General features: G+C 60.1%; 1 protein-coding gene across 4 annotated transcripts in view; it reads left to right on the top strand.

Moving 5' to 3' along the window:
* The window catches only part of NFATC1 (nuclear factor of activated T cells 1), an 88695-nt gene that overhangs the window by 3861 nt on the left and 68257 nt on the right, over positions 1-16577 (top strand). For 2 of the 4 annotated variants that reach the window (XM_086372089.1, XM_086372087.1), the window contains exon 2: positions 9472-10543. In XM_086372089.1, coding sequence (XP_086228215.1) covers positions 9472-10543 — 1072 coding nt within the window. Of the gene's footprint in view, positions 1-790; positions 1178-9471; positions 10544-16577 lie in introns of those variants that run through there. The other 2 variants (XM_086372088.1, XM_086372086.1) reach the window with 2 other exon arrangements.

Here is a 16577-nt window from a genome sequence, read left to right as displayed (position 1 = left end):
AGGCTGCGCCGCGGCCCGGGCGTCCCCACGACCTCCCACCTCCTGACTCTCAGGGTGGGGCTGGGGGGGCGGGGCGGAGATCTAAGCTGCACGGGCCGGAGCGCAGTATCGTGCGTGCGGGTTGGGGGAAGAAGCTGCTCCTCTGAAAGCCGGCCCTGCCATCCAGGGGGTTCTGAGCCGGCCCGGCCTGCGGGGCTCCAGCAGGACGGAGGTGGGGGCTCCCCGACCCAGGGGCGGGCGGCAGCCTGGAGGTCCCTTCGGCCGCTCAGCGGAGCCGCTGTGGTCAGGGCCGCGCGTCCCGGGCTCTGCGCCCCTCCCTCCAGCCCCTTCCCCGGTGGAGCCGCCGATGCCGCTCGCTGCGCCCGCCTCCCCGAGCGAGGTTGCGGGCTGGCGGGGGTACACCGCCAGGTCCCGTCCGCACCCCCAGCTTCTGTCCACCCGACTCCCGCCGCAGGGGTTCTAGGGCCGCGGGGCGGACGGAGGTGGCCGGAGACCCCGTGTGCCCCTCTGGCACCAGTGCACCCCCCGAGCGCAGATCCGGGAGGCACCCGGGGATCTCCCTCGCGCTGGGGGGCCGACCCCGAGAGCTTCCCTTGGGGGGGACCCCGGGCGCGGGTGGGGGCGCGGGGAGCCGGGACACCAGTGAAAGGCGTGCGCTCCGGCTCGCGGGGAGAGTTTATTTAAAACTCGGAAGCCGGCGGCCGGCGAGCCGCTTGTTTATGTAAACCCGGAAACAGCGGGGGGAGGGGCGCGGCGGGGGAGGGCCGGGGGGGAGGGGCGCGGGAGTCACGTTACCGAGGACGCGCGGCCGAGCCCGGGCGCAGCCGAGTCCCGGCGGCGCGACCACAGGTGCCCGCGGCCCGCGCCCGATCACGGAGCCTGGCCCGGGACCCCGACACTAGACCCCGACCAGGAGCCCGACCCCGCCTCGACCCCAGACCCCATGAGACCCCGGACCCTGAATCTGATCCCGACCCTGACCTCGGACCCCTGACCTAGGACTCGGAACCCGAGCCCCGACCCCCACCCTGGACCCCTGACCTCGAACCCCGACTCCGGCCCTGGCCCTCTGACCCCCGACCCAACATGACGGGGCTGGAGGAGGACCAGGAGTTCGACTTTGACTTCCTCTTCGAGTTTAACCAGAGCGACGAGGGCGCCGTCGCGGCCCCCGCAGGTGGGTGCGCGGCCGGGCGCGGGGCGGGCGGCGGATCCGGGTCGGGAGGGGCCGGTCTGGAGGCGCGCCCGGCTCCCGCCCCTCTGCCCGGGGCGCCCCCCGGCCTCCGTCCCACCCTCCGCGGCACCCGGGCAGAAAACAGGTCCAAGCTGAGGGGCGAGCGGGGCGGCGGGGGAGGCCCTCTGGGGTCGTAGGGTCGCCTTGCCAAATGGGCTAGGCTCCGGGCGCCGTCCCGCTGGAGGGGCCTCCTCTTTAGGGCGCGGTGGGTACTGTTCCTGCCAGGGGACAGGGCGCCAGGCCCCGGACGTGGACGTCCCGCGGGGCGGGGGCCAGGAGCCCCTACGTCTGCCCTCCAGGCTCCTTGTGCCCTCAGCGCTAAAACCTCCCGCCCCACCAAGAAAAGTCCCAGGGGAACCAGCCTTCAGGCCCCGCGACCACCGAGTTCCCCGGCCTTTTCTTTCTTTCATTTTCTCTTCTCTGTCAAAAATAAAGGTTCTACTTAAACAAGCAGCTGATGCAGGAATCCTCCAGCCCCCGGGACTGGGTGCGTGCTCTCCAATAGGAATGAGACGTTGAGCAGTCACCCAGTTTTGCAGGAAGACTGGGCCTGAGCTGGAGGCCGCCCCAAGTGGAGGGCGCCCGGAGCCCCTCCCTGCAGCCTGGCCCCCCACCTGTCTCTTGTGTCCCCTGTCAGCCTCCTTTCTTGTTTGTCTGCAGGACACTCTCTCTGGCCCTGCCCACGTGGCGGGGAAGTGGTGAAGCTGAGCCCAGCAGCTTGGCACCGTTGGGTACCCAGCTCTGCAATGACTGTATAATATTTTCCGTATCATTCACCACCCTTCTTTTAAAACTGCAGCGTCCTGCTCGTTTTTTTAAAAAACAAATGTTCCAACCAGGCCAATGTGGCCTGAATCAGTCCTCCCTGGATGGCCTCCCTTTTCCTCTTCTGGGCTGTGGGTCCCCAGGCCTTTGGGTGGGTGGGAGCCAAGGCAGGCGAGGGTGGGAGAGCGTGGCAGTTTTCTGAACAGATGTGAGGCTCGAGGTGGAGAAATGGGCCCCACAGGCCTTCTGTACTCGCTTGGGTTTGGCTGTCTGGACGCAGGTCCTGGCTGGGCTGTCTGGGCTGTTTCCACTAGCATACTTTCTCCCTTGGTATCCAGCCCCCTTTCCAGTCTTCTTAGCAGATGTATCTGACGAGAGGCCTGATGTGTGAACTGCTCCCCTGACCACTCCAGGGTGTGAAAGCCGGGTGAGGACGGAGTGCCACGCACATCCGGTGTCCTCAGGCTCTGCCGCCCCAGAAGGCAGGCCTGGTCAGAGCAGAGGCCCGTGCTTGGGAGTCCCCTGGAGTGGGGGGAAGGCCTCACAGCCCCCTCGGTCTCTGTGCATGTCTGCTCCCGTGACAGCAAACTGAGCAAAATTCTCAAGGTGCTCCTTCAGCATCGTTGCCAAGTGTATACCCCCACCCACCCCAGCCTCCAGGGACCACAGTCCCAGGAAAGCCTCCTGCAGGAAGGCCTCTGGGATACCGGGCCTTGGTGGAGGGACGTCAGGCAGCTGGAGGGAGCTCTGGGCAGAGACGAGGTGGTGCCTTCACTTTGTCATGGCATTAGAAGTAAGCATCCCTTTTTATCTATGTGAGAGACACTCATACTTTTTATTACGACTATCTTAGAGCAGGTTTTAGGTTTACAGCAGAATTGAGAGGAAGGTATCGAGATTTCCTGTGTACCCCCTGCACCCACAGGCACAGCCCCCCAACCATTGACATCTCCCCTAGATGGGACGGTTGTTACAGTCAATGAACCTACATGGACACATCATCATCCAAAGTCTGTAGTTTACATAATGTTCCCTCTGGGTGTTTAATCCTGTGGGTTTGGATGAATGTGTAACGACACATGTCCACCATAGTGGGGTCATTCAGAGCGCTTTCACTGCCCCGCCCCTGTTCATCCCTGCCTCCTCGGTCCCCGACCACTGACCTGGTCACTGTGTCCCTAGTTTTTCCAGAGCGTCCTGCAGTTGGGACGCTGGACGCAGAGGATGCAGCCTTTTCAGATTGGCTCCTTTCACTCAAGTGACACTCAACTTGCGTCTCCTCCAGGCCTCTTCCTGACTTGATGGCTCTAGTGCTGAATAACATCTTTTGTCTGGATGGATCACAGTTTATCCATTCACTTACCGATGGACATCTTGGTTGCTTCTAAGTTTCGGAAGCTATGAATAAAGTACATTCTTCTTGTTCTTATTAATTACTAACATTACATTGTAATTATTAAGTTAATGGTTACATTGTTATATTAAATTCTTCAGCTCTTAATGGGTGACAGAAATGACTTCACATTATTTCAGGGATGAACTTGGACAGAAATAAGTGAATGACTGACCAACTCTGAAGTTGATTGTGAAGCGAGGTGACAGAGCTTGGGAGGCGATTATACTCAGCCCAGAATGGGCACTTTCTCAAAAGGATTCGGCCTTGCCTGACCACAGGGCCCCTCACCCTCACCATTCTGAGTGAGAGTGGCATCTTCTCACCTGTCACCTGTCGCTCACGCCACCTCTTGCTCTAGAGTGCGTGACACCCCCGCGTTCGAGGAGGCCTGGGTGCTGGGGTTCCTTATGTGCAGAGAGCTTGGCAGGTGCAGATAGTCAGTCACCATTTGTTGGAAGAAAGAAAGCAAGCAGAGTTTTAAAAATAACCCGCCCTGGTCTGGGCAGGGTGTTGTTTGCCCAACAGGGGCTGCCCTGGCCCCTCTGGGGAAGGAGGATGGCTGGGGGCTTCCCTCCTGGGGGGGCTTCCTGCTGCAACTTCCCTCTGGGTCTCAGGAAATAGCTGCTCTGCTGTGGGCCGGGCGGGCGTGGCCCTGCTTCCCGCCCCGGGCTCCTGTTTTCTAAGTTATTTTGGCCGCCCAGCTGGGGCTGTCACCCTGGCAACGCAGGAGGAAATGGGCGGGGCCTCCTGGCGGCCTGGGGGCGGGTCCCTCACCGTGCCGGTTGGGGGCTCAAGATTCTTGCGTGAAAGGGGACGTTTCCTGAGAAAAGGAAGACTTGGAGTTTTTATTCAAAGTGCCCTCTCAGTGATGGTGGTGGCCTGGAGACCCCAGAGGCCCACGTGTTCTGCTCGCTCGCGGCCCTCCGGGCCTCGGGCCCAGAACCCAGCGTGCCAGCCAACCCGGGGCCACGCAGGCCGAGGGCCACACTTGCGCCTCCAGCCGGCAGGCCCAAGCCCTCGGTTTGCTCAGACTTCCAGAGACACTCCACCACCGGGGTCTTTGTCCGGAGGATGTTTTACTCTTCCCGTGGAGTTTGTCGAAGGAAGCAGCCGGGGCGAGTCGGCCTGGGGATGTCTTGGCCCCTTAGACGGGGGGCCTGGAGGGGAAAGACCTGAGGCGCGAGGCTGGGCTTCGGAGCCGTGGGCCTCGGGAGGCTGAGACGGCCGGCTGCTCTGCCTCTGGAAACGTCTGCCTTGCAGGTGGCGGACTGGCCCTCAAAGCTGTGTCTGTCCGTCACCCGGGGGCCTGGCCGCCCCTGCTCAGTCAGCGGCTCCCCACAGAAAGGTCCTGGCGAGGAGTGGCTTTGTTTTGCTTTGTTTTGTCTCCACTACCTGCGAAGCTATAATCTAGCCCTGTGGGGCCGCGCCCGCCACCCGGGAGAGGAGGCCTGGCAAGGCGTCGGGAGGCCTGGCCTGGCTGCCAGGCTGCTTCCAGTTCTATTTCTAGCTTCGTGTCCTGCGGTTCAGCCCCAGCAAATGCTGCAGGGGATGTTCCTTAAAATGAAAAACAAAAGTCGCGTGTCGTGTTGCCTCTCAGGGTCTGTGACCGACAAGGGGGCGAGGTGCTGTGACGATGCAGCCACGGTGGGTGTGGGCGAGCGCGGCCGGCAGTGCGTCTGCGTGCCTGCTGCTCCCCAGGAAGGGCGAGGGGTCCTGACCTCACTGGCAGGGAGGGTCCGAGCGGTCAGGAGCCTGCGGGGACGCAGTTGGCCATAGTGGAGGTACACCCGGCAACTTTTTTGTTGATCGTTCAGTGAAGTGTTAGTTGCTCAAACGTGTCTGACTCTGCGACCCCGGGGACAGAAGCTGGCCAGGCTCCTCTGTCCATGGGATTCTCCGGGCAAGAATACTGGCATGGGTTGCTGTTCTCTCTCCAGGGGATGTTCCCGACCCAGGGATTGAACCAGGGTCTCCTGCACTGCAGGCAGAGTACCGGTTGTTCAGACCTAGCACGACTGAGTGGTTCTGGAATGAGTGGTTTTCCAGAATGAGAGGAAACACTCCTCCCCACGCTGGTCTGGGACGTGCTGTGGGTGGAGCTCGCTGTGGGGGCTGGACGGGCCAGGAGCTATGCATTGTCCCCTGGCTTCACACTGGCATCCAGCTCTGTGTCCACCAGGAGGACGGGGTCTGCCCTGGAGGCGAGGCCGCATCTGTCTTCAGAGATGAGGCACGGTTTTATGAATGTCCGTTACGTTAAGGCTTCTTGAATAGGCTCTCCCTGGTATTCGCCTAGACTCCTGCGCTGTGAGTTAATGACCCTCCTTGGCGGGCGGCCAGGCTCTGGAGGCAGCGGCAGAAAGTGCATATCGTGGGTGCTGAGCCCTTTGGTGCTGCCTGACATGACGTGAATCAGCCTGGGCATCTCAGGATTTTAAGAAATTCGCTGAAAATATTTCCACCCCATGTAAATGTAATCCCTTTGGATAGTTAAATAACTCAGATTTGAATACAGTTCAGGTGGGAAATAAGCCCAAATTGGGTGGGAGTGGGGCAGGGGGAGCGGGGAGATGCCCCCCAGGGCGGGCAGGCCCAGGCGGCTGGCAGCAACCTGTGGGCGTTTCGTCCTGCAAGGGAGGTCTTCGTCCCAGGCTCCGGCTGAGCTCAGAACAAAGTTTAGGCACTTAGGAGTTTCGCTTCATAATTTATTTAATTAAGGAAAACTTGTGCATAGGGGGTCTTGTTTGTGTTCTAAAAGCCTCATGCCTTTCTTTTCCTCATTGATCCATGGTTCTCTACAGACCTGGGTTAAACAGTGGCCCTCCTTGGAGCCTCTAGGGGTCTGACCCTTGCTCCAGTCTCCCCTAGGACCACGGGCCGTGGCGGAGTCCTGCGGGCAGGTGGTCGTGGGGCCAGGACTCGCTCTGCTAACTGTAGGATTTTTCTTCGAATTCTTGAAATTACCTTCCTGCCAACAAATGGTAGTTCAGGGGTCGGATCAGCTGTAAGTCCTAAAATAAAGGACAGATTTGCGTCATACTGTTTGGCTGAGCGGGAAGCATGGGATCTGTTCCCTGGACCCCGTCAAGGCCCCGCGGGCTCTGGGAGCTGGAAATGGCCTGCCAGCCCGCGGCGCCTGGTTTGCGCTCTGTGTGCGCTGCCCATCAGCCTCCTGCTTGGGCTCCCCTCCTGGAGTTGGCCTCATTCTTTAAAACGAAGTCCCTTCTTCGCTGAGTGCTGCAGTCTGTGTGCTGCACAGGGACAAGAGCGCTGTGAGCCACGGTGGCCCCAGAGCGAGGGGTCTGGTCTGGGGCACGGTCACTCCTCCTGGGGCAGCCAGGCCTGGGGGCCACGCCCACCTGGTAGCCTGCGTGGTGTCCTGGCCACCCGGACAGGGCCGCCTCCAGGACGGACGTCATGGAGGCGCTGGAGCACGTTTGCCTAGCAGCTGCTGCCCCCGGGGAGGGGCCCCCACAGTGCTGGGCCAGGCTGGCCTGTCCCTCTGCTTCCGGGCACCGTGTGACCACCACGCTGGCAGAGGGGCCCGTGTGTGGGCGGGGGGCAGGGGCCAGGGTGGGCGACCCCACCCCCTGAGATGGAGCCAGGTGCTGCGCTGGCGGTCGAGAGGACCCGCCTGGGAGGAAGCCGGTCCTCGATGACCTCCGAGGCGCCTTCGTGACTCACCCGTGGTCTGGGGACACACCGAACATGGCACAGCCACGTGTTGAGAAATCCGTGCCGTGTGTGTGGGTAACACGATTTGTTAATATTCTGCACGTTGATCACGGTCCTCATCACATCTCACTGTCCAGGTGGTACTGCTCGACACTCCAGCCTGGCTGGCTGGCCTGCTTTTGATTGGACTGGTTGATGTCTGACTTCTTACCTGAAGCCTCGCCAGCGCTGGGAACAGTTGTTTGTTTTCTGAACGAGCAGCTCTGGTCAGAATGGTCTGGAGAGTTGGGCCACGGTGAAGGGGACCTTCCAAATTGGAGGTCTGTGCACGAGGCTGGGACGTCCACGGGGTGCGCACCTCGCGGTGGCCAGAAGGGGCCCTTGGTCCTGCCTGGTGCGTCTGCTGGACGCCTTTGGGAAGAAGCACAGAGACGTGCTTAGGCTCCCGTAGTAACGAGGATTCTGGCTGACGCCGCTGTCCAGTCAGTTTTGCCCTGAGGGTCAGACCCTCGAAGGGGCCCCGAGGCCTCCTGTGGGAGGGGCCCCTACCTGCTGCCCGGGCCTCTCTGTGTCCAGGGCCTCCGCCGGCCCAGGCTGAGGTGGGTGTGTCCACACCTGTCCTGAGGGCTCCCTGCAGGGTGGGTGGGTCTTCCAGGGCCTCAGCGGCCTGACCTGCAGCCCCCGGGCCAGCTGCTTCTCAGAAGTCTTGACCGTCTCTTCTGGATGTGCCTTTGCAGGGTTGTTAACTTCCTGGAGATTTTTACAAAGATGGTAATCTGATTCTCACCATGGTTTTTGTGTTGAAGTGTCAGTGAGACTGCGGGTGTTGGTGTGAGGACGTTGAGGGCAGCTTCGCCTGGCAGCCCCAGGAGGGTCCCTCCATCCCCCTCAGGAGCATGGGGGTGGGTGGGGGTGGGGACGACAGGGCTGGCAGGGTGGGGTGGGGGGGTGTCTGCAGATCCGCTTACCCCCGCCCCCACCTCCTCCCCCCGCCCCCTGGAGCTTCAATTCCCTCAGCTGCAGTTTCCCGCTCTCGTCCCTCTCAGCCTCGCTCCGGGGCTGTTTAGATTCCAGCAGCGACTCTGAGCATCTGGACGCCTTCTTCCCGAAAGATAGGCTGCCTGCGAGACCCGGGGGCGGGGCAGGCCTGCGTGCTCTCCCGGCCTGCCCTGTTGAGGGGCAGCTGAGAACAGTGTTTTATGGGACGGTATTTCAGAGTGTAAAAGCCGGAGCTCCTCACTAGCAGGGATGGTAAGGGCCTGGGTTACCAGAGGGTGGTCGCAGGCTTCTTTTGAAATAAGTGAGAATGGAAATAGATCTCCCCCGATTTGGGAAGCTAGACCCGTTGTTGTTGGTAAATCCGTGGTGTTTGAGCCTGCACTTCGAGGCCCCCGAGCTCTAGGGTTTGTCCAGGCAGGTTCAGAAGCCTGGAGGCTGGATGAAGCGTCTCTGGGGCCGGTGTGCTGAGCCGGGGAGGTGGTGTAGGGTTTCCTCAAGTGGCTCCATTATTCAGAGACCTTGGGAGACTCGGCTCCAGGCTGCGGTCATGAGGAACCAGCAGTTATGAACCGTCTGTTCAAATCGGAAATCCAGGCGTGTGGTTTGCTGCTAAAAATGACTAATTACACTAGTAATGATTTTTTATACATATTTTACTGAGGTTATAATTAAAAAGAGCCAAATCATGGCTGTACATCGATACCCTCTGCTTCTCTTTCTTTTGAAAGGATTCCTGGGCCCCGAGTCACTGTCAGAGGTTGCGTGAGAGGCCCCGGAGTCTGTGTGCTCATCTCAGTGCTTTGTCTCTGGTGATCAGTCTGTTACAACGTCCTTAAACGTCCCGGTCCCAGGGTCTGATACCCCAGGTCTAAACCCTGTCCATCTGTTCATTGAACAAATCAGCACCATTTGGACTGGAAACAGGAGTGGACCACAGAGCGCACTGGGATGGCTCTGACACCCCCATCCTGAAACCCGTGGTTTCCTCTAGTGGAAAATATGATGGATGATCAACGTTATGTGGGGGAGATAAAGTGGGGGAGCGTGACATGCGTGTTGGGCTGGGGGGTTGGGATTGGGATAGGGTGGTTGGGGGAGGCAGTGTTTGAGTAGAAGCAGAAAAAAGGGGCCCCGCGTGCGGCTCTTGAGGAAGGAGTGTGGGCAGACGGAAACCCCATTGGGCGTGTGACCGAGTGTGAGGCCACGGCTGGAGTGGAGAGAGGAGGGCCAGAGGGGCGGGGGCCCTGAGGGCAAGGCCAGGGCGGGCGAGCAGCGGGGTCATCTCAGTGGCCTACGGGGTCGGGGGTGGGGGGCCCATCTCAGTGGCCTGTGGGGTTGGGGTCGGAGGTGGGGGGCCCCACACCCCCAGCCCAGGCCCTCACCATCTCCCTCTTCCCTCCAGAGCACTACGGCTACGCCGCCCCCGGCCTGGGTGCGGGCCTGCCCCTCTCTGCGGCTCACCCCTCGCTGCCTGCTCCATGCCACGACCTGCAGAGCTCGGCCACGGGCGTCTCCGCCGTGGGCTATGGCGGGGCAGTGGACAGCGGGCCCTCAGGCTACTTCCTGTCATCCGGCGGCATCCGGCCCAACGGGGCTCCGGCCCTGGAGAGCCCGCGCATCGAGATCACCTCCTACCTTGGGCTGCACCACAACAGCAGCCAGTTCCTGCATGAGGTGGATGTGGAGGACGTCCTCCCCAAGCGGTCCCCATCCACGGCCACGCTGAACCTGCCCAGCCTGGAGGCCTACCGTGACCCCTCCTGCCTGAGCCCCGCCAGCAGCCTGTCCTCCCGAAGCTGCAACTCTGAGGCCTCGTCCTACGAGTCCAGCTTCTCGTACCCATACGCGTCTCCGCAGACGTCCCCCTGGCAGTCCCCCTGCGTGTCCCCCAAGACCACAGACCCCGAGGAGGGCTTCGCCCGTGGCCTGGGGGCCTGCGGCCTGCTCGGGTCCCCACGGCACTCGCCCTCCACCTCCCCCCGCACCAGCGTCACCGAGGAAAGCTGGCTGGGGGCCCGCACGTCCAGGCCCTCGTCCCCCTGCAACAAGCGCAAGTACGGGCTCAACGGCCGGCAGCTGTCCTGCTCCCCGCACCCCTCGCCCACGCCGTCCCCGCAGGGCTCGCCGCGGGTCAGCGTCACCGACGACACCTGGCTGGGCAACACCACACAGTACACCAGCTCGGCCATCGTGGCCGCCATCAACGCCCTGAGCACCGACAGCAGCCTGGACCTGGGTGACGGCGTCCCGGTCAAGGCCCGCAAGACCACGCTGGACCACTCGCCCGCGGTGGCGCTCAAGGTGGAGCCGGCGGGCGAGGACCTGGGGACCACGCCGCCCACGCCTGACTTCCAGCCCGAGGAGTTCGCGGCCTTCCAGCACATCCGCAAGGGCGCTTTCTGCGACCAGTACCTGTCGGTGCCGCAGCACCCGTACCCGTGGGCCCGGCCGCGGTCCCCCGCGTCCTACACCAGGTGAGCGGCGCGCGGGCGGGGCTGCAGCCTCCCGGCATCACTCTGCCTTCTCCAGCCTGCGTCTGTGTCCAATCTCCCTTTCTCAGGACCTGGTCACGTTGGCTGAGCGCCAGAGAGCTCATCTTCACGCGTTCTGTCCTTCTTAGGCCGGTGCCCAGACGAGGCTGTGTTCTCCAGCGCTGGGGGGACCTTCGGGCACATTGTCTGCCGTCTTGGGGCTTACTAACACGTGGGCTGGGTTTTTGTTTTGCTCCCTGTAAAGCCAGGCGCAGCTCCTGTCTCTGTTTTCGCCTCCCCTGCTCGCACCTAATTGCTGTCACTGCACAGTCGGCGCAGATGGGGCCCTGCTCACAATTCCCCGGAGCAGCCCGCGCGCCCGCACCAGCCGTGCCGGCTTGGGAGCGACTCGGTGCCCCTCCCCAGAGACCGCCGCCTGGCAGGAGCCCCAGCTCCTCCGAGCTGCTAGTTGCATCTTGGGCTGTTGATTTTTCTTTTTAACGGTGTTGGGGCTGCTGCTTCTGCTTCATTGGGTCCCCTCACTCAGCCCGGGGCTTTTATTTTTAACTAAACAGCTTTCCCAGCAGGTGGACCACTAATGACCCCTAGCAGAGTGCTTTCTGCCCCGGGACTCTGGTCAGGTGTCGGCCATGCGCACAGGCCCTCCCTGGAGGCCCGTGCTCTGCCAAGGGCTGTGGCTGCCTCCCAGGAAGAGGCTTCTGCCTGTGGATTCAGTGTTCGAGGCTTGTTGCTGCTCCTGTTTGCTTCTGGAGGCAGGACTGCGTGTTGGCCCCGTGGCTTCCAGCTGTCCTGTCCAGACCTTGAGGAGAGTGAATCAGGGTGTTATTTGTTACAGAGCTTTCTGTGTTCTCTTCAGAACCGTCCTTTTTTCTAAACTAAAGATGTAGTTAGAGCTGTAAGTGGACAGTTTAGTTCTTGGTGCCAAACCTTTACAGAAGCTTGTGGCAAAAAAGCAATGTGAGTTTCTAAAGCTGAACGCTTCCTTTCCGCCGGCGTGGGTAGCAGTCGAGAGCCAGGGGGCAAGGGGGCCGTGACGGGTCTTGACAGGCTTCAGGGTGCATGCACATAGAGTTCAAAAAGCTGGCGTTTCCAGAGTTACTGTCAAAACAGATGTATCCCGGAACGTGGATTTCATTCATGAATGTGAGAGTTTAAAAAAATACATTTGGAGGCATTTTAAAATGTAAGAATTTTTATTCACGCTCTCTTTATAATTATTATAAAAGTTTTATAATTATATAAAGGAAGAATACATCAAAGCACCCTTCTCCAGTTTAGAACGAGGCTTCAGTGAACTCGCGTGGTGACGTTGGCTTGAAGGTCCTAAGGGCTTGCAAGGAGACCATGAGCCCGTATCTCCAGGAGCCGCTAGGACCCAGCCCCACTGACGGGGCGGTTTAAACAGCAGACGTTCCTTCCTCACAGTCTGGGGCTTGGAGCCCACGGTCCAGCCGTTTGGCTCCTCCTGCCGTCATTGGATGCGACCGCTTTAGGGGCTCACCCTAACTTGACGGCCCCTGTAAAGACTGAGCCTGCAGGCGCGGGGGTCTGCTGCCGTCCTGGAGTTAGGACTCCACCCTGGAGCCTCTGTGGGGAGCAGCTCAGCCTGTGACCCCAGATGGACGGGGCGGCTTTCTCGAGCCCCAGTGCTGGGGTGCCCATGGGAACATGCGTGGTTCTGGGGGTTGTCAGTGATGGAAAGCACCAGGGCTGCCCCGTTTCTGCTCAGGGGGCTGCTCCGCAGGCTGAGTGCCCCGCTCTATCTCCCGGTCCAGGCCCCCTCAGGTGGGGTCCCCCAGCACTCCTGTGAGCTCGCGCCAACAAGCCCCACACTTCCTCCTGGGCTTGAAGTCAGCTTTTCCCACTGTTTTGGTTCCACATCAAAATATGTTTCCTGGTCCCTGGCAGTGTTTTCCTTGTGATCCTGTCCACGGGTGCCAGGGGCCAGCTGGAGAAGGGAGAGGTCAGGCCGTTGCCCTGGGGGGTGGTGACCACACTTCCTGCCCTTGGACGCTGCTGCACGTGCCTGGGGACCGGTGGAGGGAGGGGGCTGGCATCAGGTGTCAGTGGGTCTCGGGCTGCACGGCCGGGCGCCCGGTGCTGACAGGCTCCGAGGTCTGGGATGGGCAGTTTATCAGGACAGATCCATTGCCACCCCCGTGGGAGCAGGCAGCCCCTCTGGGCACATCCACGACTATCCTGCCAGCGAGAGGAACTTTTTAATGAGACGTGTGCGGCGTGGGTCTCTTCCCGAGGAATGTGGAGTCCATGGGATCACCGCTCCCAGCACACGCGGCCCTCTGTTCTGCGTGGAACCTTCCGACAGTCTCACGGGGTCAAAGATGATTCCCAGTTCCTGCCACAGAAGGGGTTGTGTTTGTGGAATCAACAGAGTTGTTGGACAGAAGTTCGTAGCTTTTAAAGAAGAGTTTTGATGTAGAGCCTCAGAGAACGGTGCTCTGCTCCTGAAGCTTGAGAGACGCAGAGGAGTCACAAGTGACCCATCTGAAGGCTGTCTGTCCAATGGCTTTAGCCAGGCCACGGGGGGGCCTCTCCAGGGAGGACTCCCCGCGCCTGTCCTTGGATGAGAATAAGCAGGTCCTCCCACGGCGCTGACAGCGATGCTGCCCCTGACCGTGGCAGAGAGGGCAGAGATGGCTGTGGATTGACTCCCGCTGGTGGCTTCAAGGGGCTGTCATTGTCCCGGAGATGCTCAAGCGTAAGCCTGTGTCGGTTCAAGAAAATGTACTGGAACTCCTGCCCTGGCAAGGGTGTCGTCCTTACCCAGGGCCTGCATGCGTTCAGGGAGCTCGTTCTTCCTTTGGAATGGGCTTGTGGAGAGGCCTGACTTCTGACGTCTCAGTGCTGTCTCTGTGCCCGGCAGAATCTCTGGATGTGCCTTCAAGGGGCAGGGTTATGTGAGGAAAGGACTGGAAGGAGCTGGTCTGGGAAGGCAGAGTGTTTTGAGACATGCCGTTTCTGACAGCAGCAGCGTTGAATTAAATCACTGCAGACGAAACTTTGCTTTGTGGTCTGAGCATTACTGACTTATTTCTTTGTTAGCCATGTCCTGAGGCTTGGGGCGTCTTAGTTCCCAGACCAGCCCTGCGCCCCTAGCTGTGGAAGTGCGGAGTCATAACCACTGGGCCCAGGAGAGCCCCCACTGTGGGGTCAACTTTCTGAGGGGTGCGGGCATGTGATGACCCCACTGCTTGTTCTGGGTTCAGCGACCCAAGGGGCTGCACTTCCCAGTCAATGTGTTTCAGACACAGTTTCTTCTAGGTTTTGGGTACAATTGATGACTTTAATGATATCTGTGACCTTCGTGCTGTGCCCAGGTCTTAGCTCCCAGAAGCCTGATGAAGCTACAATTGATTGACTGCATCTTTAAGTTATATGAATATTTCAGAGTTTACCCTAATTTGGAAAAAGATTAAATAAAACTGTATGCTGGTAACAAATCTGACCACACATCATTCCACTGGAATGACTGCCCTGGCCCCAGCCGTCTGCACTCAGATAGTTTGCATCGGGCCAGCCCACCCGAGGTCTTGGACACATCGCTTCTGGGTTATTTTCCCTTTTCTGACCTGGCCGAGGAGCTCGTCATCTGGAGGTCACAAAAGGAAGCTCAGCAGGGACACCCCTGGTGGTCTTGTGGTTAAGACTTGGCATGTCCACTGCAAGGGCCGCAGGTTCAATCCCTGGTCCAGGAACTAAGATCCCACGTGAGGCAGGGACAAAAAAAAATTTACACCCTTCCAATAAAAGGAAGCCGCTGACAGTAAGCTTTAGAAAGAAACCAGTGAGTGGAGTGGTCTCCATCCGTCCCCCCCAGTGCTTACAGGACCAGGGCCCAGTACCCGGGCCACTGTTCAGGCCCCGCTGGTAACAGGTAGAGCTGGACTCAGGCCATGAGTGGCAGCCCCCTGGCTGGGCCCTGCTCCCAGGAGTCGTGATGCATTTGCCTGCTAGGTGGGGGGCTCTGGTGGTGTCGAGGGCTGGGATCTCTCTACAAAGTCCATGTCCTGCTTGCAGGGTGTTGGTGGCTGCTCGGGGAGGTGGGAGGCCGGCAGACTGAGGCCTCAGGAGCCCAGAGGCTAACTGTGGCCTCAGCTGTGCAGAGGCGTCTGCAGGTGAACTCGGTGTCCAGAGTCGGGCCTGGGCTGCGATTTCTGCAGATCATGCTTGCTTGCTGCAGGAGTAGATAGTCTCAGAGGCCTAGTGCCCAGCTACCCATGGAGCAGGCTCTCCTGGCTCCTCAGAGTCCACCGTGGACCCTGGACACAGCGGCCTAAGCGCTGACTTCCGGCGGGAAGGCGTAGCCTTGAGGGTTCAGCTGAGATCTGCAGGTTTGCGGCAGAGGCTTCTCTGCACCTTTCAGTCTTTCCTCGAGATTCAGGTGGAGGATGTGGGCCTGACTGCTCTTTTTTTTTTTTTCAAAGATTTATTTATTTTGTGTTTTGGCCGTGCTGGGCTTTTGATCCTGTGCACGGGCTTTCTCTAGTTGCGGCGAGCGGGGTCTCCTGTCTGGTTGGGCTCTCGGGCTTCTTGTACTGGCCTCTCTCGATGCAGAGCAAGGCTCCAGGCGCACAGGCACAGTAGCTGTGGTGCGCGGGCTTAACTGCTCCGTGGCCCGTGGGATCTTCTTGGACCAGGGATCGAGCCTATGTCTCCTGCGTTGCACAGTGGATTCTGTATCACTGGACCACCAGGGAAGCCCCCGATTGCTTTATTGGATGTTATCCTATGAATGTCTGGTATTATTAGCTGTGAAAAGGAGAACGAGGATCTCAAGGACTTCTGCATTCCTGGAGAGGATCAGTTTGAGTCTTTGTGGCTTTATACACTGATTTTCAAGTTGAGCCTTGAGATCCGTGCTGGTTGATTTTGTGGATAATCCAAGTGCTCAAAGAGTTTTGCTTTTGAGACTGGACAGCTCCCGGCCTGTTCTTGCTCTGACCCAGCTGGCCATGGCATGCGTGTGGGGCTGGGCTGCACTCGGGGGTCTCCAGTCTTGAGTTTCCCAAACTGGTAGGAACCTGACCGGGAGGAAGTGTCCAGTGACAGCATGCACCAGTGACCACAGAGAAAAGAGAACTCTTTCTGTCCAGACGTTTTCCTCTGAAGAGAGTGCAGGGGACTCAGGGCCTCAGGCACCTGCAGTGCACCTGGGTTAGGCAGCCAGGGAGACATGGGGCCCATCCTGCGGAGGGTGAAACTTAGTCACATTTAAGATGAGGCCCTCTGTGGACATTAACGGGCCTTCGCTGACAACTGTTCCTTGGGTTCATGAGCAAAAATGTATGTGTCGTGATGGGGTTTGCTTTTTGAATAAATGCTTCTAAAATAACCTCCTGGAAGCTGGGGCTTCACACCCAGCCTCGAGCTGGTTTTTGGTGAAGAAAGTAACCGCCCAGAGGCTTTGCGTCCAGGTCGGTTAGCGGGCTGAGTGCAGGCACCCCACCCCGCCACAGGCGCACGGAAGCGCTGGTTAGTGCTGCGCCCTGCCCCGGCGCTTGTCACTCCGGCCACGCCGTTTCCATGGCCCGTTGAGGTGGACAGCCCTGCTCAGGCTGTGTGGAGGACGAGCAGGTGGCCTCCACCCGCCAGCACCCCCTAGGGGCTCAACCTCATCTGAGCCCCCCTCCCATGGGCACAGGGACACGTCGGGGACTCTGGGGACCGAGCTGGCACTCAGGAGGGGTCCGGGCCAGTGTGACCTGGGCAGAGCCTCCTGGGGGAGCTTGGGCCTTAGGACAGGTGGCTGGCCGCAGAATCTCAGGGTCAGGGTGCTGGGACAGGCAGGGGATACGTGGGTCATTGGCCCCCCTGTACGTTACTGCCCAGCTCTGCCCCTCGCCCCCCATCCACCCACTGATACCCCGGTAAAAGCACTTCTCCAGCGTCCTCCAGGCCGCCAGCCCCCTCGGCCTGTCCTGTCCCTAGGTCCCCTCAGTGCAGAGGAGGCCGTCCCGACAGTCGGGGGTGACAGCTCACAGTGTCCTGAGACCCA

The sequence above is a fragment of the Bos grunniens genome, chromosome 24, assembly GCF_055505025.1.
Source record: "Bos grunniens cultivar Pamir isolate PY7600 chromosome 24, Bosgru_T2T1.0, whole genome shotgun sequence".
NCBI lineage: Eukaryota > Metazoa > Chordata > Mammalia > Artiodactyla > Bovidae > Bos > Bos grunniens.
Note: the sequence above shows the minus strand (reverse complement) of the source record. Positions and strands in the feature narration are given on the sequence as shown.